The sequence below is a fragment of the Macaca fascicularis genome, chromosome 18 (genome assembly GCF_037993035.2).
Source record: "Macaca fascicularis isolate 582-1 chromosome 18, T2T-MFA8v1.1".
In the NCBI taxonomy this organism is placed as follows: domain Eukaryota; kingdom Metazoa; phylum Chordata; class Mammalia; order Primates; family Cercopithecidae; genus Macaca; species Macaca fascicularis.
Genome location: NC_088392.1, coordinates 66,031,275 through 66,056,909, shown reverse-complemented (window position 1 = coordinate 66,056,909; position 25,635 = coordinate 66,031,275). Strand labels below are relative to the sequence as shown.

The 25,635-nt window shown below is 42.6% G+C and overlaps 1 protein-coding gene and 1 pseudogene across 5 annotated transcripts in view; one reads left to right on the top strand and one right to left on the bottom strand.

The window, feature by feature from the left end:
* The window catches only part of LAMA3 (laminin subunit alpha 3), a 274,694-nt gene that overhangs the window by 16,097 nt on the left and 232,962 nt on the right, over positions 1-25,635 (top strand). For all 5 annotated transcript variants that reach the window (XM_074022716.1, XM_074022718.1, XM_015440095.3 and 2 more), the window contains exon 2: positions 10,148-10,300. Coding sequence is in view for 3 of the 5 variants with exons in the window: in XM_015440095.3 (XP_015295581.3) it covers positions 10,148-10,300 (153 nt within the window). In the remaining 2 variants the exon portion in view is untranslated. The remainder of the gene's footprint in view (positions 1-10,147; positions 10,301-25,635) is intronic.
* On the bottom strand, positions 5,959-6,696 carry LOC135968262 (large ribosomal subunit protein uL23 pseudogene; annotated as a pseudogene).

Sequence of the window (25,635 nt, the reverse complement as noted above, 5' to 3'; positions counted from 1 at the left end):
GAAGCCTTTTTAGTTAAGAAGGATCATAAAAAGTGTTAGGAACTAGGAGAGACGACTTTTTTCCATCCTTCTGAAAAAGGGTAGGTCATTCTGTGGGCTTCTGGTTTATTCTCTGGAGACTGCCAAATTTGGAGCTCAGCTCTGCTTAGTTGTTTATAGGAACAGTCCTATCTCCTTTCTTCACAGCCCCTTCCATTACATTTTCTATTTCCCATCTGAATAGGCCAATAATATAATAGCCTTGGTGCAATTCCAAGTGTCAGTCCCTTGTTCTGTTTATCTTTCGGTGTTCTCATCTCTCTGTCTAGAATGGCATTTGGTACAGAGTAGATGATTATCATAGGTTTGTTGCATGGATGGATGAAAAATTGAACGTGGGAGTTCTCTTCTCTGTTCCTTTTCTTCTCAGACTTTTTTTTTTTTTTTCCTTGAGATGCAGTCTTGCTCTGTTGCCAGGCTGGAATGCAATGGCATGATCTCGGCTCACTGCAACCTCCGCCTCCTGGGTTCAAGAGAGTCTCCTGCCTCGGCCTCCCGAGTAGCTGGGATTACAGGCGTGTGCCACCACGCCCAGCTAATTTTTGTATTTTTAGTAGAGATAGGGTTTTGCCATGTTGACCAGGCTGGTCTCGAACTCTTGACCTCGTGATCCGCCCGCCTTGGCCTCCCAAAGTGATGGAATTACAGGCGCGAGCCACCGCGCCCAGCCTTCTTCTCCGACTTCTATCAGTTTTTGTCCTGCTTTGTTTATTTATGGGTGTTTTTAAAATATCGGACATCAGGCACAGAGTTAGATTGTGGATTAGTCATAACCCTCAGTTTATGAGATATTTATATACACAAATATATATTCCATACATCTGCCCACTACCAGATGTATGGGAAGAGACCCAGCTCAGGAATATATTATCGCTATACACACACACACACACATGCACATATATATGTACACATACACACACACATATACACACACACATACACACACACACATATATATATGCACATATATATACACACACACACATACACACACACATATATATACACACACATACACGCATACATATATATATGCACATACACACACACACACAAACACACACATATACACACACACACCCCCATATATTTGAGGCAGGGTCTCACTCCATCATCCAGGCTGTAGTGCAGTGATGCAATCATGGCTCACTGCAGCCTCCACTTCCCAGGCTCAGGTAATCCTTCCACCTCAGCTTCCCAAGTAGCTGGGACTACAGGCACATGCTACCATGCCTGGCTAATTTTTGTATTTTTTGTAGAGACAGGGTTCGCCATGTGCCCAGGCTGGCCTTGAACTCCTGAGCTCAAGCGATCCTCCCATCTTGACCTCCCAAACTGCTAGGATTATAGGCGTAAGCCACTGAGCCTGGCCTACATATGTATTTTAAATAGTAATAAGCATTCATGAACTTGCTGTCAAAACCAAACATGGAGCCTGGATAATAATTTATGTCTAAGCGTATGGTCCTCTCACCCCCTTTCCCTCTGTCTCTTACATTCTGGGGAAATAATAATCCCAAATCCTCTATTAATTAATACTTTGCTTTTCTTATATAGTTTTTATTACATCTATATGCATTTCTAAAAAGTAGGTGCTTTTTATTTTGCTTGCTCATAACTTTATAAAAATTATATCATGCTTTTTTCAGTTAATATTATATTGCTAAGATTCATCAATATTGTTTCATCCATATTGTTTCATTGTATATATTCATTTACTCATTATTGCTTATATAGTTATTAATTGTGTGAATATACCACTGTTTGTTCATCCACCCTCCTGTGGCTGAGCAATTAGGTTATTCCTAGGAATTTGCTCTTATGAACAGTGCTGCTGTGAATAGTGTTGAATATAATACCATCACATTTGTGCAAGGGTTTCCTTTTGGTTTATGAGTTTGAGAGTAGAATACCGTATCATAGGAAATGTGAATTTCAACTTTAGGTGGTAATACTAAAACAGTTTCCAAAGTTTTTGTACCAATTTATACTCCTACTGTGGGTTTTCTAAATCTGGTTATCATCAAACTTTAAACTTGGGTCTACTGAATAAGTATAAAATAATATTGCATTGTGGTCTGCCTTGGTCACTAATGATGGTGATGGTGAACATTTCTTGAAATGTTTATTATGTTTATAAATGTTTATTGTGTTTATATGTGTTTCCTCTTCTATGAAATTTCTGCTTTTGCCCATTTCCCATTGAACTATTTATGTTTTTCTTATTGATTTGTAGGATTGTTAGGAATTTGGTATGTGTTTCTGATTAGAGTTCTTTGTTGACTTTAAGTTCTTTGATCAGTTATTGATTCTTGTGTAACAAACTACCCCCAAAACTTAGTGGCTTAAAACAACAACAGTTTTGGCCAGGTGCGGTGACTCATGCCTGTAATCCCAGCACTTTGGGAGGCCGAGGTGGACGGATCACCTGAGGTCAGGAGTTTGAGACCAGCCTGACCAACATGGAGAAACCCCGTCTCTACTAAAAATACAAAATTAGCTGGGCATGGTGGCACATACCTGTAATCCCAGCTACTCGGGAGGCCGAGGCAGGAGAATCACTTAAACCCAGGAGGCAGAGGTTGCAGTGAGCCAAGATCACATCATTGCACTCCAGCCTGGGCAACAAGAGCGAAACTCCGTCTCAAACAACAACAACAGCAACAGTTTTTTCTCTCACAATTCTGTGGGTTGACTGGGTTCAGCTGGGTGGTTCTGCTCCATGGGTTGTCAGTTGGGGTACCTCACTTAGTTGCATTCAGCTGGTGGCTAGGATGGACTGGATGGCCTAAGAAGGTCTCACTAACATGTAAGGTATCTTATTGCTCTCCCATTTGTCCTCTCCAGTTGGATATCTTGGACTTTCTCACAGAATGGTGATTTCTGGGTGGTTGGACTTCTTGCCTGGTGGCTGGCTTCTGAGAGGAAGGAAGCAGAATCTTCTAGCCCTTTTAAGGCCTAAGCTTGAATGTCCCAGAATGACACATGTGCTATAACAAAGCAAACAATTAAGTCAGTCTGGATTCAAGAGGAGAGACTAGCTTCCAGGGCAAAGAGCATCCACCTTTTGATGGGTGAAATGGCAGGCATGGAGAGAGAGAGAAGGAATTGAAGGCAATCATAATTGGAGATTGTTTATCACTTTTGCATTGTAAATATCTTCTAGTTTTAACTTTTCACTTTTTAAAGGTGTCTTTGATGAAGCAAACTTCTTTATGTATATTTTATTTATTTATTTATTTTTTTGGTAGAGATGAGGTTTCACTATGTTGTTCAGGCTGGTCACCAACTCCCTGGGCTCAAGGAAACAAAATTCTTTTTTTTTTTTTTTTTTTTTGAGACGGAGTCTCGCTCTGTGGCCCAGGCTGGAGTTCAGTGGCCGGATCTCAGCTCACTGCAAGCTCTGCCTCCCGGGTTCACGCCATTCTCCTGCCTCAGCCTCCCGAGTAGCTGGGACTACAGGCGCCTGCCACCTCGCCCGGCTAGTTTTTTGTATTTTTTTAGTAGAGACGGGGTTTCACCGTGTTAGCCAGGATGGTCTCGATCTCCTGACCTCGTGATCCGCCTGTCTCGGCCTCCCAAAGTGCTGGGATTACAGGCTTGAGCCACCGCGCCCGCCTACAAAATTCTTTTTTTTGAGACAGGGTCTTACTCTGTCACCCAGGATGGAGGGCAGTGGTGTAATTTCAGCTCACTGCAAACTTCGCCTCCCAGGCTCAAGCAATTTTCGTGTCTCAGTTACAGGCGTGTGCCACCATGCCCAGCAAAAGGAAGCAAAATTCTTAATTTTAACATAGTCAGATTTATCCATCTCTTCTTTTTTTTTTTTTTTTTTGAGACGGAGTCTCGCTGTGTCTCCCAGGCTGGAGTGCAGTGGCGTGATCTCGGCTCACTGCAAGCTCCGCCTCCCGGGTTCACGCCATTCTCCCGCCTCAGCCTCCCAAGTAGCTGAGACTACAGGCGCCCGCCACCACGCCCGGCTAGTTTTTTGTATTTTTAGTAGAGACGGGGTTTCACCATGTTAGCCAGGATAGTCTCGATCTCCTGACCTCGTGATCCACCCGCCTCGGCCTCCCAAAGTGCTGGGATTACAGGCTTGAGCCACCGCGCCCGGCCCATCTCTTCTTTTGTAGTCAATGCTTTTTGTATCTTGGGTTAAGAAACCTTTCCTTGCTCTTAGTTCTAAAAGGTAGTCACCTTTTTTTCTACTATGAGATTTTGAAGTTTTATTTTTCACACATACGTCCTTATTTCATGTGAAGTTGAATTGCATTTGTGACTTGAGTAGAACTCTGATTTTATTATTTCCCCCTGGATCTAGAATATTCCTTCTTTTCCCAGTGGTCTGACATACCACCTATGTTATATAGTAAAGCTTCTTAAATGCATGGGCTGTCTGTTTTGTCCCATAGGTCTGTTTGTTTCATTTTGCCTTTCCTTAATTACAATAGCTTCATAATAAGCCCCGATTCCTTGAGGGGCAAGTTTCCTCCTCCCAGTCTTCTTCTTCAGCAATATCTTGGTCCTTTAAAGTTTCATATAAATTTTAGAATTACCTTACTGTAATTCAAACCTTATTCAGGTTTTCACTGGCATAATATTGTCTCTATAGCTTAATTTGGGGAGAATTGATAAGTTTTTGATATTATCTTCTAGCTAACTCTCCATTTATGTAGATTTTCAAAGTTCTGTTAATACTCTTTAAAATTTTTATTTGTCAAATTTCTTTTAAGATACTTGATGTTCTCTGAGACTATTATAAATGGCATTTTCTCTTTAATTAAATTTTCTAGTTGTTTGCTGCTATTCTTCAGAGATGCAATGACTTTTGTATTTTAATCTCATATCCAGCTACCTTGCTAAAAATCTCCCAGTATTTCTAAAATTCTCTTTAACAGATACATTTCGGTCTTTATTTTCTTTTTTTCTCATTTCCTTTTTTTTTTTTTCAGAGTCAAGTTCTCACCCTGTCACCCAGGCTGGAGTGCAATTGTGTGATCAGAGCTCACTATACTACAGCCTCAAGCTCCTGGGCTCAAGCAATCCATCCCAGTTTCCCAAGTAGTTGGGACTGCAGACATATACCACCATACCTGGCTAATTAAAAAAAAAAAAAGTTTTTCTTGCTATGTTGCCCAGGCTGGTCTCAAACTCCTGGCCTCAAGTGATCCTCTTGCCTCAGCCTCCCAAAGTGCTGGGATTACAGGTGTAAGACACTGTGCCTGGCTTCATTTGGAGGTTTTTTTTTTTTTTTTCTTTTTTTTTTTGAGACAGGGTCTTTCTCTATTGTCCAGACTGGAGTCCAGTGGTATGATCTTGGCTCACTGCAACCTCAGCCTCCTGGGCTCAATTGATCCTCCCACCTCAGCCTCCCAAGTAGCTGGGACTACAGGCATGCACCACCACACCCAGCTAATATTTTTGTATCTTTAGTAGAGACAGGGTTTCTCCATGTTGCCGAGGCTGCTCTCGAACTCCTGGGCTCAAGCAATCCACCCACCTTGGCCTCCCAAAGTGTAGGGATTACAGGCATGAGCCACTGTGCCCAGACTCATGTGGAGTTTTAATGTAAATAAATTTATCATTAAATAAATAATAACAGTTTTATTTCCTTTATTCCAAATGTTATACATCTGTTTTTTTTTTCTCCTCCCTTTAAAAAATCCTTCTTGTTCTTGTCTCTTGACCATTTTTTACTTTCAATTCTTGTGGAAAACATCAGGTTGAGTCAGAAATAGCAGAGACTTATAAATACATAAGCCCTTTTATTTTGCGTATACCCATGAAGTAGTAAAGCTGGTATAAGTGTCTGTTGGAAGATATGGCTACAGAAAAAATAAAGTGGCCTGTCCCAGTGATACTCACGGGAAGGAAAGATCCTCCTCAATGATCTTCCATCTGAGAAGTCCCATGGATTCTTTTCTCTTCTGCTCCATAAGTTTGATTGTCTTTTCTTTTCTTTTCTTTTCCTTTAGTTTCCTTTTTACTTTTCTTTTCTTTTCTTTCTTTCTTTTTTTTTTTCTGGTGAATTAGCCAGCCAGACTCAGTTTAGATGATCCCAATTTTGTTAGCAACATCCAAAGCATTGTAATCAGGAGCCAGTCGAACATATGCCTTCTTCTCTCCATCAGGCCTAACAGGGTGTTGACTTTGGCCACATCAATGTCATAGAGCTTCTTCACAGCCTGTTTGATTTGGTGTTTGTTGGCTTTAACATCCACAATGAACACAAGTGTGTTGCTGTCTTCTATCTTCTTCATGGTGGACTCAGCTGTCAGCAGAAACCTGATGATAGCATAGTGGTCAAGCTTGTTCTCCTTGGGGCATTCTGCTGAGAATATTTGGGCTGCCTCTGGAGTCCCCGCGCCATGGGCTGCCGGAAGGTGGGTGATGTGAGGATCTTCTTTTTTTGTGTGGCTGTGGACACCTTTCAACACTTCCTTCTTGGCCTTCAAAGCCTTCGTTTTGGCTTCAGCTTTAGGACGAACAGGAGCTTCCTTCTTCGCCTTCGGTGCCATCTTGTGAAAAGGCCTCAAGTTTGATTTTCAAAAGTATTGTCAGGTATTGCACTTTTAAAAAGCTCCACGAGGCTGTCTTCTCTCAAAACCCTGTTGCTTGGTGCCAAGGCTTTACTTGCAGGGTTAGTCATAACCTTGGCCTCCCTGAGAAAGTTCTTCAACCACAAGTCTACTTATCTAGGTAGCATTTCCACACAGACTTAATTCTCCATGAAGACCTCAAGAAAAATGATTGAGAAGGCCGGATAGAGTTTTAACACTTAAAAAAATCATTCTTCTGATTTTTTTTTTCACTTCCAGATCCACAGTCTGATTTCCTTTAGGGCACTACTAAATTCTTTTTGATTCTTCATGTAGGCTGATTTGCAGTAAATATGACATTGAGATGTAGGGTAAAAATTACTGAAACTTCAGGAGTAAAACAAATGAAAGAAAAGAGAAGGAATATTTTAATAAAACTATTTGAATAAAAATCTTTCATCCTAGAGTAACTTAAAGAAGCCAAACTTTCTAGTTATTAATTTTATAATATATTATTAAATTTTTAGAATAAATTTTTCTCTCTTTTTAAAGTCAATGTTTACACTGACCTTTTTATTTTTCAAACAGAAGGTATATGTTACACTTTTGCTTGTTAATGTTTTACTTAAGCTTGTGGATTCTTTGTTAGAAATTATTTTATATGGCAAAAAATTTATCATCTAAACTTGGCTAATACAAAGTTAATCCGAAAAACTGTCATCTAGGGCATTACTGGTTTGACAAGTTGTTTTTGTAGATTCCTTGCTGTCTGTCAAGGTTTTGTCCAATAGTCTTTAGAAATAAACAGAAAGTTTGACTCATTTTTATTACCTGGGCAAAGCTCGCTCCTTAGAATTTACCTTTAACTTATGTATCTATTATATCAGTCAGTCTTCCAAATGTCAGTGTTGACACTAGCCTGTATAATTGTGATGCTGTCTTGCCTATACACTTATTTTTAAAATATGTGCTTTCAAATTATTTATTGCTCAGACTCAAAATATATATTTGATATATGTAGTTTTAGTGCCTACTAATTGTGAGATCAAGGGCTAATGTGAGTGCTAAAGCTCCTGAGCCTGTGTTCTTTCCCAGTCTGCTGAATGACATGGACAGGAGCTGCAGAAGGACTGGTATATCTGCGAAAGGCTAAGATGATTCTTAATGAAAGAGGCCTTCAGGCCGTTGTGAAGGCTACCATTTAAAACAAATTACAGGAAATAATGTATGTTAGTGATTATGCACCGATGTGTAATAAACCAGAGTTGTAGCTGTTAGAGAGTTACAGGGTAGTGTTCACTCGTTATCCCTGGACCCTGGACTTAGGTCTGGGTTCTACCATTGACCAGTGGTGTGATTCTTGGGAAAATTACTTAACATTCCCCTCTCTTTCCTCATCTGTAAAATAGAGGTGGTAATAATAATCTTAGTATGAAAATGTAAACTGGGTGGTGCTCAGTGCATAATAGGAGATCTACAAATGTTCATCTTAATTATTATTATTATTGTGAAATTGAGAACCACTCTAACAATCTAGAAAGCACCTTCTGCATTCCTCACGTCTGTAATGTAGAGATGGAGATAAATGTAAATCATAAGCTTTCTCATTTTGGGGAGAGATTTTGCTTCTAGCCAGATGTAAATCTTCTAAACTTTGAGGAATAATAATTAAATTTCCTCATCATATAACTAAATGTTCTGGTAAAATGTTCTTAAGGGAGAAATAAAGATCATACTAATAGTAAATGTTTAGATGTCCTAGCTTAAAACTTATTCATGGCTGGGCACGGTGGCTCATGCCTGTAATCCCAGCACTTTGGGAGGCCGAGGCGGGCAGATCACCTGAGGTCAGGAGTTCGAGACCAGCCTGGCCACCATAGAGAAACCCTGTCTCTAATAAAAGTACAAAATTAGTTGGGCGTGGTGGCACATGCCTGTAATCCTAGCTACTCGGGAGGCTGAGGCAGGAGAATCACTTGAACCTGGGAGGCGGAGGTTGTAGTGAGCAGAGATCATGCCATTGCACTCTAGCCTGGGCAACAAGAGTGAAACTTCGTCTCAAAGAAAAAAAAAAGTTATTCATTAAGCACCTTCTTATGACAATGCATTTTATAGAAAGAACCAACAGTTTTGAGAAATGGCTGATGGAATTATTCCTTGGTTGAGTTTCTAGTGGGCGCAAGGCAGTGTGTTGGGCTGAAGAGATAGAGGGAAGAGTGGGAAACAGATGGCCTCTGACCTCAGGAAGTAGCGGGGCCATATACACTCAAGGCACTGCTTCCGAGTTATAGAAATATTTTTGTATAATGTGGAAAGATAAAGATCTACACAGATACCTCACCACGCATGAAAGAACCATGAGTTGCGTACTAGATGAAAACATGTGGTCACACCTTTGGTTACATACCAGCATCAAATTTCTCTCTGAACACTTAAGAATTAACTTCTAAGATGCTGGCTAGGGGCAGAGCTACCTCTTTGTCACAGCACATTCCTTGAGAGGCTGTGGGTATAAGTTTGCCTCTTTGTCCCCCTCCTATGTGATGGTTATACTCTAAGGGCATTTAGTTTGGGAGCTGATAGTTCAGTATGTGAAGTCCATCCCTGGGGAAGCATGATCCTCTGACCCACTTAAAATACATTCGACATAGAAGAAAGGCCTATGTTCAGGTTTTAGATGGTAAATGGCTGCAAAATTATGCAAAAACCAAACCAAAACAAAAACCAGGATCAAAAGAATCTTTCTAGCAAGAAAAAGAGTAATTCAATAAGGAGTTAGAGATTGTAATACCAAACAGATTATCACTGCAGGTAAAAATGGATCCCCATCTACTGACTGAATTAATTACTGACTTCTCAGTGCTGGTATTCACAGCCAGCCGCATCTCTCCGTGTACCTGGCAAGCCTTGTCTCTCGACGCTTAGGTCAAACCGGACCAGCTGGCCCCTGTGCCTTTGCTCATGCTGGTTCCTCTACCTGCAACACGTTCCCTGTTTGCACTCACTGCCACTTAGTAAAGTCCTGTCTGTCCTCCCAGGCACTGGACATGCCCTGTCTTCCACCATGGAATATCTACTGCCACTGGCCGCAGCCATCTGCTCTGTGGAGGCACTTGCTGTGCACCCCTTCCCTGATGGTTGTTCGGATCCTCGATGCCCCGCTGGGACTGTGGGGAGGGATCTTTTTTGTACCCCAGTGCTGCAGACAGAATTGCACAGAGGATGACTTAAAGAGTGAAGTGGATTTGTTGAAGTGAAAACCTCTTTTCATCCCAAATACAACAGGCTCTTCTTGAAGTGTTGTATGAAACAAAAACATAGCTGTAAAGATGGAAGATAAATAGACCCCATATCCTAAAAACACCATAAACAGAGACATAAATTGGCGATAAGGTTTAAGATAAAGAAAAAGAGAAAGCCTTACTGCTACTTCAGAATACATTCCAGTGAATTTTAACAGCTGACATCTCCAAGTTGTATAAGATAGTCTTTCTTTGGTTCCCTCTATTTGCTATATGGATAAGAAAAAATTACTTGAAAGTTAAAAAAAAATCTTTTTTTTTCAGGGCCAGTTCTGTGACTATTGCAATTCTGAGGACCCCAGGAAAGCGCATCCTGTCACCAATGCTATTGATGGATCTGAACGTTGGTGGCAAAGTCCTCCCCTGTCCTCAGGCACACAGTACAACAGAGTCAACCTCACCTTGGATCTGGGGCAGGTGAGCTACACTTTCAATTGGAATGGGAACATGAGCTTAGATCACTGTTTCTATGGGGATTTCTGATATAATAATTATTGTAAAAAGCAAACTTCAGTTTTAATCCCCTAATCATTGTTAAACCTGTTAGATTAATATTTGCTTCCCTTAAAACCCAGAACAGGCCAGGCACAGTGGCTCACGCCTGTAATCCCAGCACTTTGGGAGGCCGAGGTGGGTGGATTACTTGAGGTCTGGAGTTTGAGACCTGCCTGACCAACATGGTGAAACCTCATCTCTACTAAAAATACAAAAATTAGCCAGGCGTGGTGGCAGATGCCTGTAATCCCAGCAACTTGGGAGGCTGAGGCAGGAGAATCGCTTGAACCTGGGAGGCGGAGGTTGCAGTGAGCCAAGATTGCACCATTGCACTCCAGCCTGGGCAACAGAGTGAGACTCCATCTCAAAACAAAAACAAAAACAAAACCCGGAACAGTGCCTGGCAGCATGCAGATAGATCCCCATCCCTGTCTATCAAATGAGTTTAAAAAATAGTTGTAAATAGTTTCATTGGCAAAGATATTTTTATTATTATTTTTAATTGTGGTAAAAGAGACACAACATAAAGTCTGTCATCCTAACCATTTTTAAGTATATGGTTCAGTGGCACTGTGTACATTGACATCATTGCGCAACCATCGCCGTCATCCATCTCCAGTACCCTTTTCATCTTGCAATACTGAAACTCTGTACCCATTAAACAGCAACTCCCCATTCCCCTTTTTCCTGCTGCTCGCAGCCAACATTCTACTTCTCTTACTGTGAATTGACAACTCTAGGAAGCTCATATAAGTGGAATCACATAGTATTTGTCTTTTTGTGACTGGCCTCTTTAACTTGGCATGATGTTTTTAAGGTCTTGAAAACATCAGGGTAAGTGAAAGAAGCTAGGCATAAAAGGCTATCTTATATGAGTCCCTTTATATGGAATGTCCTGATAGGCAAATCTATAGAGAGAAAAGTAGCTTAGTGGCTGCCTAGGGCTAGGGGTTTTGGAGGAAATTGGGGAGTGACTACTAATAGGTATGTTTTTGGAGAGAGGGTGATGAAAATGTTCTAAAATAGATTGTGATGATGGTTGGACAACTCTGTGAATATGCCAAAGACCATTGGCATGTACACTTTATATGGGTGAACTGTATGGTATGTGAATTGTATCTCAATAAAACTGTTAAGAAAAAAAAGGATTCATGGAAAGAGAGTGTTTCAAGTAAAAAAAAAAAAAAAAAGGAGGGAGAAATTAACTGTGTCAAATACCGTTGATAAGCCAAATAACAAAAGATGGATAACTGACCAGTAAATGACTATTGGATTTGCCAGTGTGGAGATCATTGGTGACTTTGATAAGACAGAATTGAAAAGTTAACTGTAGGGAAATCAAGAGAGAATGTGAGAGGAATTGAAGCATCTAATACAGAAATCAATTTTAAGAGTTCTGCTCAATGGGGCAAAAAGAAATGCGGGAGAATCATTGAAAAGCCAGGTAAAGAGAAAATTTATTTGTTTATGATAGAGACAGCAACATGCTTGTGTGCTTGTGTGCAGATGGTAACGTAAACAGGAGGAAGAAGACTGCTGCTATTATTACCTGAGTTTGTTATGTCAATACTAATACTAAAACTAATGCTAATACTAATGTTAATGTTTATACTCTTCTTTTTGCTGGGAAGAGTTAAGCATAGAGTACAGTTCATATAAAAATACTACTTGAAAGAAATAAAAAGGTAAATGCATCCCATAGTATACAAATGGAATGATACTGAGATTTCTTAGAATGTGTTCTTTTCATTTTGATTGGGCAGTTCTGTGACAGAAGGGCTTTCAACCTCTTTAGTTCATGTGTTGTGCTAAATTAGACCTCTCCTGAGAATATTTTCACCATTAATTTGTATCTGCAGGAATTCACAGAGAGCCTTCATGATTCAAAAGACTCTAAAAGCCTCCTTTCAACTATAAGTTAGTCTTATCCCTCTGATACCTAACCTCTAGCATTCATTCAGTAGCTTCTGACAATACTAACCAAGAATTACCTACCATATCACTTCTTTTTTTTTAATTTTTTTTTTTAGACAGGGTCTCACTCTATTGCTCAGGCTGAAGTGCAGTGGGCAAACTCGGCTCACTGCAACCTCTGCCTCCCAGGCTCAAGTGATTCTGGTGCGTCATCCGCCCAGGTAGCTGGGACTACAGGCATGTGCCACCATGCCTGGCTAACTTTTTGTATTTTAAGTAGAGACAGGGTTTCACCATGTTGCCCAGGCTGGTCTTGAATTACTGAGCTCAGGCAATCTGCCCACCTCCGCCTCCCAAAGTACTAAGATTACAGGCATGAGCCACCATGACCTGCCTATATCACTTATTTAACTGAGGGTTTTTGTAGTTAACAGGGAATTTTAATCCATCAAAATGACCCATACTGAACTTGCCCATATCTGCTGGATTGTTCTTTTTTCTTTAAAACTCTTTTTTAAACCTACTTTAAAAGCCCCCTTTTGAGGTACTGAAAAACTCCCTAATTAAGAGAATTAAGAAAACATCAACATAGGAACAGTTCAGTACTTTGCTGGTTGCTGACAAACTTGAGTCATGGTATGCATATTCATGAGGCCTGTGTCCACCCACCTGCTCTGCGAGCCAGCTGAGAGTGTGGGTTCTGGAGTCAGCCTGGCTCAGTTTGTCCTGATTGCTCTGCTCACTTGCTGTGTGGCTTTAACAAATATATTTATCTGCTCCCTGCCTCAGTTTCCTCATTTATAAAATGAGATAACTGTGCATACCTCATAAGATTATTATAAGTTCTCAATGAGTTAATTGCTTCATTTAAAACTTCTTTAGATCAGTCTAAAGACTGCTCTAAAGTTTTTTTTATTTAATAAAGTGAACTTATTTAATAAAATAAAGTGAACTTTAATAAACTCTCATTAAAAAGAACAGACTGATCCCATTTGTGCCTCTAGAAAACACTACCTATAATGCTGAAGAAAATACTCTAAGAAAGTCTAGGAGCAGGAAAAGCATGATCAGTTCTGTCAGACTGAAGATATTTCTTTCCTCTTCTGTGTCGGAGCGTGACATGTTTTAACAAGCATGTTGTGTCTTGTAAGATTCCTATTTTTTGCCCCATTGGTAAGATCTGTGTTTTCTTCCTTTGGCTGGAATTAACCATAAGAATGTCGGCCGGGCGCGGTGGCTCAAGCCTGTAATCCCAGCACTTTGGGAGGCCGAGACGGGCGGATCACGAGGTCAGGAGATCGAGACCATCCTGGCTAACACAGTGAAACCCCATCTCTACTAAAAAAATACGAAAAACTAGCCGGGCGAGGTGGCGGGCGCCTGTAGTCCCAGCTACTCGGGAGGCTGAGACAGGAGAATGGCGTAGACCCGGGAGGCGGAGCTTGCAGTGAGCTGAGATCCGGCCACTGCACTCCAGCCTGGGCAACAGAGCGAGACTCCGTCTCCAAAAAAAAAAAAAAAAAAAAAAAAAAAAGAATGTCACTGAGAGGTTAGATTTCATAATTTAATAGTAACATTAAGACCTTAGAGGGAGAAAAGTGGGAATTGTGATGCATGGTTGAGAAATAAAATACAGATCATAAATTTGTTACTACAAAATCACTTCTTTTCACCTGCTAAGAACTGAAATTTGATTCTGATGTGCTGTCGTCAATTTGACAGCTTGTGCTGTTGTGAGGATCTTATTTTCTTTTAGACTAGTTGGTGTTTTTCATTTTTATTTTTTTGGCCAACAAGTTTGACAAATGAAAACATTACCTTCTGGACTTGATCTTTTTTTATTTTATTTTTTGAGACAGAGTCTCGCTCTGGAGTGCAGTGGTGTGATATCGGCTCACTGCAACCTCCGTCTCCTGGGTTCAAGTGATTGCCTTACCTCAGCCTCCCAAATAGCTGGGATTACAGGTGCCCACAACCATGCCTGGCTATTTTTTTTTTTTTTTAGTAGAGATGGGGTTTCACCATGTTGACCAGGCTGGCCTCGAACTCCCGACCTCAGATGATCCGCCCACCTCAGCCTCCCAAATTGCTGGGATTATAGGCATGAGTCACCGTGCCCGGCCCCCGGACTTGATCTTAAAGGACAGTTTCCCCTTAAAAGGTGGTAAATGTAGGACAGTTCTGTGATTTACTAGAGGCATCATACTTTCTGGGGTTGTTCAAGTTCATTTAATTATACATTATGCAGTAGTTTCAGGCTATAGAATGAGAACACGATCTCTTTCAGGAAGCTTTCGTATCATCTGGCCAGATATAATGAGTTCAGTTTTACTGAAGCATGTGGATGTCCAATTTTTAAAAGGAGAATCTTTGGAATCTAGGAACCTTTGTTCTTCCTGGACTCCTGGTGGGGCATGGGCTTTGGAGATCTCTCCCGTGAGATCGGAAGGTGTAGTGATGGTTTCTACATACACACCCTGGACTTCCTCCAGAATCCAAACACCAGATTTCTACTCTACGGGCTCCCTATGTTCGCCCTCCTGCTCCCTCCCCGGGGTGAGGTATAGGGAAAAACACAAGGAGGTGGGTGTGGAGGGGGTTCCTGTGGTCCGTGACTTCAGCCCCCACAGAGCAAGCCTGACTCATTGTGTTCCAGGGAACAACAACACAATTATCTGGAGAAGAATTTTGAGGCTTGTATGCAATGTGTAATGTTCCCAAGAGTATAAATTTGTTATTTTAACCTGTTAGTAGTAAAAATAAACAAAGACAATCACTCACCCCCAACACCAAGCCCTGAAAAGGACTGAGTGTTGGCTTCAGAGGATGGAGGTGTGAGGAGAGAAGGTGACGCTGCCCCTGCTCTACAGGGCTGCAGGGGAGTGAGGCCTGGAGACAGCAGATGTGGCTACAGGAACAGAGCTGCAGAGATGGTCCTTTGGACCTTGTAGAGGCAAGGGCTGTGATGCCCATGGCTCCCTGGTCCCCCTGAGTGGCAGCCTGGAGGGACAGTTCCCACACCTGTTCCCTTGTCCCATCTCAAGGGCCTGCATCTGACTCTGCTTCCTGTTTGAAGGCTCTTTCTGGAGCCACAGGAGCTTCTAAAAGGTGTGTCTAGAGCAGCCTGCAAGCCCAGCACTTAATACCCCAAGGGGCAATCCTCATTCCAAGAGGGATAGGAGTTGGTGGGAAAATACCGCATTTCCCTGCCTATCAATGGGCCAGTTCTAAAGTGCCTTCTACATAATTCCTCAGAGTGTCCCTGGTAGAATGGAGCCTCTGTTGGGTTGCCTCTGGTGGCAACCCACCCATTAACACATTGATTTTTGGCTTTTCTTGCTCCCTTATGTTCCTCTCTCCCCAGTTTGTGCTTCTTGAGGTCAACTCTTAAATAAACTACCTCTACTCAAGTCTTTGCCTCAGGGCTTTAGAGAGGGCCCAAACTAAGACAGAAGAAAGAGAATCCAGATGGACATAGTAGTTCATACCTGCAGCCCCAACCACTCAGGAGGCTGAGACACGAGGATCACTTGAGCCCAGGAGTTTAAATCCAGCCTGGGCAACTCAGTGAGACCCCATCTCTAAATAAATAAATAAACAAATAAGGAAAGCAAGCCTAGATTGAGACCCTGAAGCCCCCTGCAGATGTTAACACAGGCAAATACTATGAAAATGTTATTTAAAATGCAAAAAATAGAAAACTCAGAAATTGTTTCTAAAGCTCCAAGGTTAAGTATAACAGGGGAAACTACATTATAAACTTTAAGGAAAAATATTAATGGGTCACAGGAAAAATGCCCCATTACTCTACCTTTCTCATTTTTCATGAATTCATCACAGACAGTGAACTCCCCAGGGGCCAGATGCAAATACAGGATCCAATCATCTGAGAGTGAATTCAGTATGTAGTTGCCTTCTAGAATCTTTTCTTTTTTTTTTCTGATTCCCTTCAACTTTTGTGAGGCTTTGGTGGATGAATCCAAAAACATTCTTTGTAGCTGACTCAGATGTGGAGGGAGGCCTGGGCTAGTTTCTGTTACTTTTTGGGCTTGAGGACTTTGGAGATTAACTTGGCTCTACAGATGGTTGGCTGGTGAGGTCACTAAGGAGGGTGACTCAGCGGGGTCCCTGGGTGGACACAGCCCAATCCAGAAGGTGGATGGCTCTTGGTTTTGCCTCAGTCTTTCTGGATTCCCGAGGGATTGAATAGACTATAAGCTTCAGGAGGCCAGAGACTATGTCTTCTTTTGTTCACTGTGTTCCTTTCACTACAAGATGTTTTGCTCCCAACATCTTGCACAGTGTTTAGCATACAATAGTTGTTTAATAAATATTTGCTGAGTTAATGTAGAATGAGCCAAGGATGATTCAGCATCAGCCTGAACTTTCCCAGGGTATAGTAGTAATGGAAACATATCGCTGTGAGACCAAATCTCTGGGTGAGGGTGGAAGAGTTTTAGTTCTGTAATTAATTACAGTTGGTTCCATTTATGACAATTGAGTCGCTCTGCAACATTTTAAGAGTATTTTAGAGCTATAACAAAATTAGAAAATACAGAAGATTATATTTAGAACAATTTTGCTATTAATAAATTTTTTTTTTTTTGAGATGGAGTCTTACTCTGTCACTGGGCTGGAGTGCAGTGGCGCGATCTCGGCTCACTGCACCCTCTGCCTCCTGGGTTCAAGTGATTCTCCTGCCTCAGCCTCCCAAGTAGCTGGGACTACAGGCACGTACCACCACACCCAGCTAGTTTTCTTGTATTTTTAGTAGAGACAGGGTTTCACCATGTTGACCAGGATGGTCTCAATTTCTTGACCTCGTGATCCACCCGCCTCGGCCTCCCAAAATGTTGGGATTGCAGGTGTGAGCCAATAAATGTGTTACTAATGAACATCATCATGACGCACAGCCCTTGAAGTCAAACAATTCATTAGTGGGTAGAAAAACAGGTGCCAATAAAATCCTCTGGGCTACTAGGGATGCAATATCATCCTTTATGGCTTTATGGTCCTTTAGTAACTTCAAAGTGTTAATTTGCCTTTGAAGTAATTTATACATTAGGAAGAATCTGGAAATCGGGTGTTTTCTTTTAATACATGAAAAACTCAGTCTGGTTGCGGTGTCTCATGTCTGTAATCCCAGCACTTTGGTAGGCCAAGGTGGGAGGATTGCTTGAGGCCAGGAGTTCAAGATCAGCCTGGGCAACCCAGTGAGAGCCCATCTGTATAAAAAAATAAAATAATTAGCCAGGCATGGTGGCATGTACTTGTAGTCCCAGCAACTCAGGAGGCTAAGGTGGGAGGACTGCTTGAGCCCAGGAGTTGGAGGCTGCAGTGAGCTCTGATAGCACCAGTGAACTCCAGCCTAAGTGACAGAGTAAAACCCTGCCTCTATTAAAAAAAAAAATCCCTCTCTTTTTCTTTTTATTTCTTTTTTTATTTATTCTTTTTAAAATTCTTCTTATTTATTTATTTATTCTTATTTCTTTTTATTTCTATTTATTTCTTTTGTATACACATACACACACACACACATTCTATTGGTTCTGTTTCTCTGGAGAACGCTGATTAACACTGTGGCTAAATACAAACACAGCTGATCCTGGTTAAGCAGTTCACCTCCAAACAGTGTTTCAAAGATGTAAACTCCTTCCATAACTGGGTCTGCCTTTTTCAACACGTGGGTTCCCAAGTTTGCCCTGTGGATCATCTTTATTCCAACCAGCCCGAATGAGGAAAGAACATAGAAGGGAGGTTTGTGTGGGCAAGACTAGAAGTGGTACATCAGCTCAGTACGTTGATATTGGCTGTGGTGGGAGCATTTACACTACAGAAATCAGCAAATGTTACAAATCAGGGCTGCTCCTTTCCAAGAGCCAGTTTACCCAGCATCCCTCTTGGTCTCTTCCATAGCCCTCCACTTCCCTCTCCCTCCCCACTTACCATTTAGTAAACTCATTATGTCTTGCGCCATAATATATCTGGAGTCTGGCTCCTCCTCCGCCTTGATACTGCACTGTTGTAGTGGAGACCATGGCAGCTCTCCCCATGATTAGTCTACCAGTCTTCTAACTGATTTCCTAGCATCTACTCTCAGCTCACCTTGTTTTAGAATCAGCCTGAAAGGAACAGAATCCATAGTGGTGAGGTGAGAAAGATTAGAAACAATCAGGTTGGCAGTCTTCCAAGGGTCTACCTATCAATCAATCTTCTCATTACTACCAGGGAAAACAAAGATCTCAGTATGCTGTTCTCCCTGATTAGTATCCTTTAGTGGTTTTCTATTACTTTTGGAATGAAGTCCAAGTTTCTTAACGTGGCACATACGCTCCTTCAGTCTAGCCCGTAGACTTTTTGTCAGCCTAATCTTAAATGGTACTTTCTCCTGCAAGCCCTATGCTATGTCAGTAGGGACCTAACTGTAATTCCTTGAACATTCCATGATGTTCCCTGGCTCTGGGCATTATTTTGGTGCTATTCACGGTTCTTGGAATTCCTTCCCACCTTGCCTGGTCTGGCTACCTTCTTCCCAAGATAACTCAAATACTGCCTGCTGGAAACCCTTCCTGACTGCCTGCTTCCTTCTGAACTGTGTCTGTTTACTCAGAGGCATTTGCTAAGCTGTGCTGTAAAGGCTGATCCACCGTGTGCTCCTTAAGCTCAGGGGCTGTGTGAACATATTCTTTTTGTATCCATGGGGCTTAAAAGTGCCAGAATATACTGTGTCTTCCACTAAGATGGAATTAAATGGAAATGTGAATTTCAATACTGTTGTTTTCTTATTATTCCACTGGGTTATATGTCTTGCTGTCATCATGGACAGCTCTGTTCTATTTTAAGCTAACATTTACATTTGTTGGTTTTCATAAAACTAGCACCGCAAATATAACAGACATAACAGAAAATGAATTAAATATGTTTCCTTCCAAAATACTCAGAAGGCTGTAGGCAGTCAACATAAATCCAAGAAATAGGAACAAAGATAAAAACTGTACTAGGGAACAGCAACAGTAGGAAACAAAACACTTCTTCTGGAATGTTCTCTCACTCTATACAGATAGACGTTAAGATGATAAAATGATAAACGGAGGTCACTGTGACCTCCTGGGTGAGTCTTACGATGCAACTTTGAGTCAACACACAATTATGACTGGCATTTGGTCACTTCCCAGGATCAAGGCTATTGTAAAGTCATCAGAGGGATCTTTCTCATCACGAAGGGTGAAAACCAGAGTTTGGCATCACATGGGAAAGGCAGCCTGTGGGCTGGGGAGAGGAACCAGAGCAGGTAGCCTGAGGGCTGCTGAATCAGCCCGCCTTTTATGGGTTTCTTGTATAACTTGACAGCAGACATGCAGACAAGGTTCATTTCTTGAGAACGCCCAGGACCATGGTTCATGTGGCCCATGCTGATGAGAGAAAAATGAGCAGTACAATGCCCCTGGTGCCTTTTAGAAAAGGTTAATCCCATTTCTCTGAAGGTTGTCCATGCAGTTAAGAAGACAGAAGGAAGATGGCATGCTGTGGCATTGGTAGTGCGATGTCCGGGAAGGAAGAGCCCAGGCTGCTGTGCCAATCTTTGGTTATGCAGGGGTGGTCAGGGCAGGAGAGAGACCCAGGCACGGAACTGCGGCAGACTGGTGTAGGGTATCCAGGATCTAATGGTAGGCTTGGCAGGTGGAGAGGACCCTGCTTATGGCTAGGGACTCCTGTGAGTGTATGTGAATGTTCTTTGACCATTGTAAAGCACTCTAGTGCTTTACATTTACATATCATCTATGATATGGAATTTTATTATTATTACCTAGAGAAGTTGTCATTGATCCTCTTGTTCCCCCTTTTAATGAGCTTAGGCTGCCTTATTTCTTCTGGGGAGTGAAGTATCTGTAAACACATTCACACGAAAGTTCTGGGAACTCAGTACTGATGTTACTTCCCAGAATATTTGCAATAAAAAAAAATTTATATCTTTGACATGAAACTACTACTCTGAATTTATCCAAAGGAATTCATGAGATAAATGCTCAAATGTCCGATGCAGGATATTCACCAAAGCATTATAAAAATAGCATCCAGTGGGAAACAATCTCATGTCCAATAAAAGGGGACTGACTCAGTTAGTGGATTAATAGGCACCATATGGTGCCATAGAATGGTCTTTATCGACACAACATGTGTCCGTACTATATGGTGAAGAAACAGACCAAAACTATATGTAAACTAGCTAGATCGTATGGAATGATCACATTTGGTAGGAAAAAATAATGTGCCTGTATAAGCAAAGAACAAAGTGAGGAAAGAGATACTTGAATATGCTAAGAGTGTTTCTCGGTGGATGGGGAGATCATCGGTGATTTTTACTTTCTTCTGTAAATCTCACAGTGTACGTCAGCTTGCTGGCTCTGGGTTTTTACCTAGGTAAACATCTCACTCCACAGCTTCCTAGCTGTGTGTAACTGAATGATCTAACTAATGTCTCAGGGTCAGTATCTTCATCTGAAATACAGGGATAGGAGGGTTATACAACCTATCCCTGTATTTCCTGTAGGAAATACAACCTAGGAGGGTTCTTGTGAGAAATTAATCAGATAATACAGAAAAAGCTCTCAGAATAGTGCCTTACATGCTGTAAGAACTCAATCCATGTTACCTATACTATCTGTATTTTTTTAAAAATTTTTATTTCTATAGGTTTTGGGGGAACAGGTGGTGTTTGGTTACATGAGTAAGTTCTATAGCGGTGATCTGTGAGATTTTGGTGCACCGTCACCCAAGCAGTATACACTGCACCCAATTTGTAGCCTTTTATACTTCATCCCCTCCCACCCTTTCACCCAAGTCCCCAAAGTCCATTGTGTCATTCTTATGCCTTTGCATCCTCATAGCTTAGCTCTCACATATAAGCGAGAACATATGATATTTGGTTTTCCATTCCTAAGTTACTTCACTTAGAATAATAGTCTCCAATCCTATCCAGGTTGCTGCGAATGCTATTAATTCATTCCTTTTTATGGCTGAGTAGTAGTCAATGGTATATACATATACATCTGTATTTCCTACAATGAGCATGTATTACTTTTAGAATTAGAAAACCAATAAAGCTGTTTTCTCTTTGGAGAAAATAAAAGGTTCTATAGAAAGAGGACAAAAGGAACAATGATTTCTGGTAGGATCTGAGTTATCAATGAAAAAGCTTCCTTGGAGTTTTCCTGATGTCCTCCGTCTCCCCAGTATGAACTATTTCCTGATGCCCTCCTTGCCCTATCTCGCCTCCTGCCACCCTGTCCCCCTGATAGGAGCTTCTGACTGTTTTGTCTCAGAATGAGGCTGGCTTGCTAGAGATCTTTCAATGCCAAAAGAATCAGAAAAATACTCAGTAAATGGAAATTGATTTTTTAAAAAGAGCATATTTCATTCCTTAGCTAATCTTGAAAACTATTTTATGTGCTTCTTCCCTTGTGAAACTTTTGCAATTTCAAGCACATTTGGGCTTTAAATCATGGCCATTTTCCTATTACTATTAATGGCAAGCATATATAAGGAAACACTGAATTTCATGAATTCTTCATGGCAGTTCATGGAAGCTTGAGTTAAATGTGGTGTCTCAGGGGAGTCAACTGTGCCTGGCACCTTTTCTCCTCTGCCTGCTGTCCTCAGGGCACCTGCCCAGCCCCCACAGAGTCCCTGCTCCTTCTCATACCTGTGACCCTGCAGCCTTCCTGTACCACCAAATGGTCTTCCTTCACTCTTTCCTTCCTGATGCCTCTTTTTTCACTATTCCTGTTTCTGTGATTCTCCTCTCTCTCTTTTTCACTTTCTACTCCCATTGCATTTCCTTACTTTAGGAAAAAGCAAGAACCAAACCAAACCACCTTTTCTAAGTATAACAGTATAACTCACCATTCTTTTTTTTTTTTTTTTTTTTTTGACAGAGTCTTGCTTTGTCACCCAGGCTAGAGTACAGTGGCATGATCTCGGCTCACTGCAGCCTCCGCCTCCCAGGTTCCAGTGATTCTCCTGCCAAAGCCTCCTGAGTAGCTGGGATTACAGGCATGGGCCATCATACCCAGTTAATTTTTTTGTATTTTTAGTAGAGATGGGGTTTCACCATGTTGGTCAGGCTGGTTTTGAACTCCTGACTTCAGGCAATCTGCCCTCCTCGGCTTCCCAAAGTGCTGGGATTACAGGCATGAGCTACCGCGCCTGGCCTAACCCACCATTTTTTTCTGGTGGTCACTGCCAGCCTTGAGGAGGGCGCCATGCTGTGTCCTTGGCAGAGTGGTGGCCTGCTGAGTCGCTGGGGGTGTGTGTGCAGAGAGGGGAGTGGAGATGGGTGGGGAGTGAGCTAAGGAGGTCTGGGGCTCCCCCATAAGCGGGGCTGCAGCAAGACCAAGCTCTTTGCCTGTCTAGGACAGTTGTACTAGGTCCCCCAAGTGGCCTCGGGACACAGACAGTGTGACCATCCTGCCTCCCCAGGAATCCCACAGCTCACTCTAGACCAGAGGGGTCAGGTTTTGTCTCCTCCACCTGGCAGCTCCTGCTGCTCTTCCTCACGAGGTTCCCTTTGGTCTTGTAGCCTGCAGATAAGGATGTTTTATGTGCCCGTGTCTCTCTCACTTGAAAGCAAATTCCTGAGCTATTGCATTTCTCTGTTTAATTTTCAAACCACAAATGCAAACATTCTATGGCTTAGGAATTCCAGATTCAGCGCACCATGCGTGACATACTCTGTTCCATAGGTTTTAAACACTTTGAATGATAAAATTGTGTGTTTACCTTTGTTGCTCCTCAGCATCACAGAATAACCAGCATAACCAGCGTGGAACATTCAGTTCTTTCCCCTCCCCTCACAGTCATCCTTACTGGGCAGACTCTCACCATCCCTCGAGGTGCCTCTTGCACCAAGTATTCTGGGAGCTCCCAAAGAGATGGGGAGGGCAAGTGGGGCAAGGAAGCCCAGAGCCGGGAGATGCAGCACTCTTCCCCTCATTGGAATCAGTTCAATTGCCATCCAGGTGGGCTCAGGCAGCTGAAATCCAGGTGCTGTCTCCAGCACAGGGTCCCAGGTGGGCAGAGCAGCTGGCACAGCTCTCATGAGGGCAAGAGTGCCCAGCCAGAGCCTGGCCCAGGCGAGATAAAGCACATGAGAGCACAGTCCAGCCTCCTTGCTGTGGAGTGAGGCAAGGGCAGGAAGACTGTGTGGACGGCTGTTGTGTAAATCTCTGTGTTTCATGGGGAGGGCATCGCACCCGCACTGCCAGGATTGGGTGTCTTTTGGCTTAGGCCCTGGGCAGGGCTGGGCCTGAAGGTGCCTGGTATTTAGAGTAGGTGGGCCTGACACCTGGCTTGGGCTGACCCTACTTGCTTCTGTGGGTAGGTGGCTATAGTGTTCACATAGCCCCTGTTTATTTATTTTTTATTTTTTTTGAGACAGGATTTTGCTCTGTTGCCCAGTTGGAGTTCAGTGACGTCATCTCAGCTCACTGCACCTCTGCCTCCCAGGTTCAAGCGATTCTCGTGCCTCAGCCTCCCCAGTCGCTGGGATTACAGGCATCCGCCACTGCACCCGGCTAATTTTTGTATTTTTAATACAGATGGGGTTTTGCCATGTTGGCAAAGCTGGTCTTGAGCTCCTGGCCTCAAGTGATCTGCCTGCCACAGCCTCTGAAAGTGCTGGGATTACAGGAGTTAGCCACCGTGCCCGGCCCATTGCCTACTTTTTAATTAGGTCATTTATTTGTTGTTGTTGAACTGAGTTCCTTGTAGATTCTGGATATTAGTCCCCTGTCAGATGCAAAGTTTGCAAATATTTTCTCCCATTCTGCAGGTTGTCAGTTCACTCTGTTGATTATTTATTTTGCGGTGCAGAAGCTTTTTAGTTTAATTAGGTCTCAATTATATATTATTGTTTTTGTTGCTTGTGCTTATGAGGTCTTAGTCATGAATTCTTTGCCTAGGCCAAAGTCCAGAAAAGTTGGAAATAAAACCTAAAGACATACAAAGTATAAGCCTCATTTAAAAAACCAGATTTAACAGATATCAGCTTACTCTTTTAAATTGTTTTAAGGCTTTCTAAATGCTGACTCTCGATTTCTGTCCTTGTTTGATTGATTGATTTTTGAGATGGAGTCTTGCTCTGTCTCCCAGGCTGGAGGGCAGTGGCGCGATCTTGGCTCACTGCAACCTCCACTTCCTGGGTTCAAGCCATTCTCCTGCCTCAGCCTCCCCAGTAGCTGGGACTACAGGCACATGCCATCACACCTGGCTAATTTTTGTAATTTTACTAGAGATGGAGTTTCGCCATGTTGGCCAGGCTGGTCTCAAACTCCCGGCCTCAGGTGATCCGCCTGCCTCGGCCTCCCAAGGTGCTGGATTATGGGCGTGAGCCACCTCCCCCGGCCCCTTGTTTTATTGTGGGTGAGTAACAAACAGTTCCTGGACCAGCACTGGTCCATGGACCACACTTTGAGTAGTGCTGCTCTAGGCCATGTACTGTAACTTTTATTTTCTTTCTTTTTTCTTTTATTTTTGAGACAGGATCTTGCTCTGTCGCCCAGGCTGGAATGTAGTGGTGTGATCATAGCTCACCGCAGCCTGGAACTCCTGAGCTCAAGTGATCCTCCTGCTTCAGCCACCCCAGTAGCTAGGAGCACAGGCATGTGCCACCACACCCGACTATTGATTTTATTTTATTTTTGTAGAGATCGGGCCTCACTATGTTGTTCAGGCTGGTCTTGAACTCCTGGTTTCAAGTGATCCCCCTGCCTCGGCCTCCCAAAGTGCTGGCACTACAGCTGTGAGCCACTGGTGCCTGGCCTACTGAACTTTTTCTTCAGAGCTATTATTGTCCCATCCTGAAAAGGCCTCCTCTTCTCTGCTACCTCACGTCTCTTCTCTGGCTCAGATTTGGTGATGTAGTTCAAGATACATTTGTTAATTATTTGAAACTTTAAACAACCCAAGCCCTCTTGTGACCCAGATAGTCTCCCTTCTCTCTGTCCACTCACCCCCCATTCTGTGCCCAGTGACCCAGGCTGGTGACCTTCCTGGACAGCAGCAACAGGCTTGGGGGGAGGTATCCTAGGTGTTCAGGGGGTAGGAGAGCGAAGACAATGGGGCATTTGGTCCCCCAGCTGCCTCTGTTGGCCCATAGGCTGCAGTATCCCAGCTGTTTCATCCTAATGAGGATCTTGGCTTCTGGCAGGAAACTCACTATAAGGTTCCAGCTCTGTCTGGGATCCAGCATCTGTTCTCCCTCCTTGCCCTTCAGCTGAGGGTAGGAGAGGTTCTCAGACCTTCTTAGCTCTGAGATGCTTCCCCATCACCAGAAGGCTTCCCTT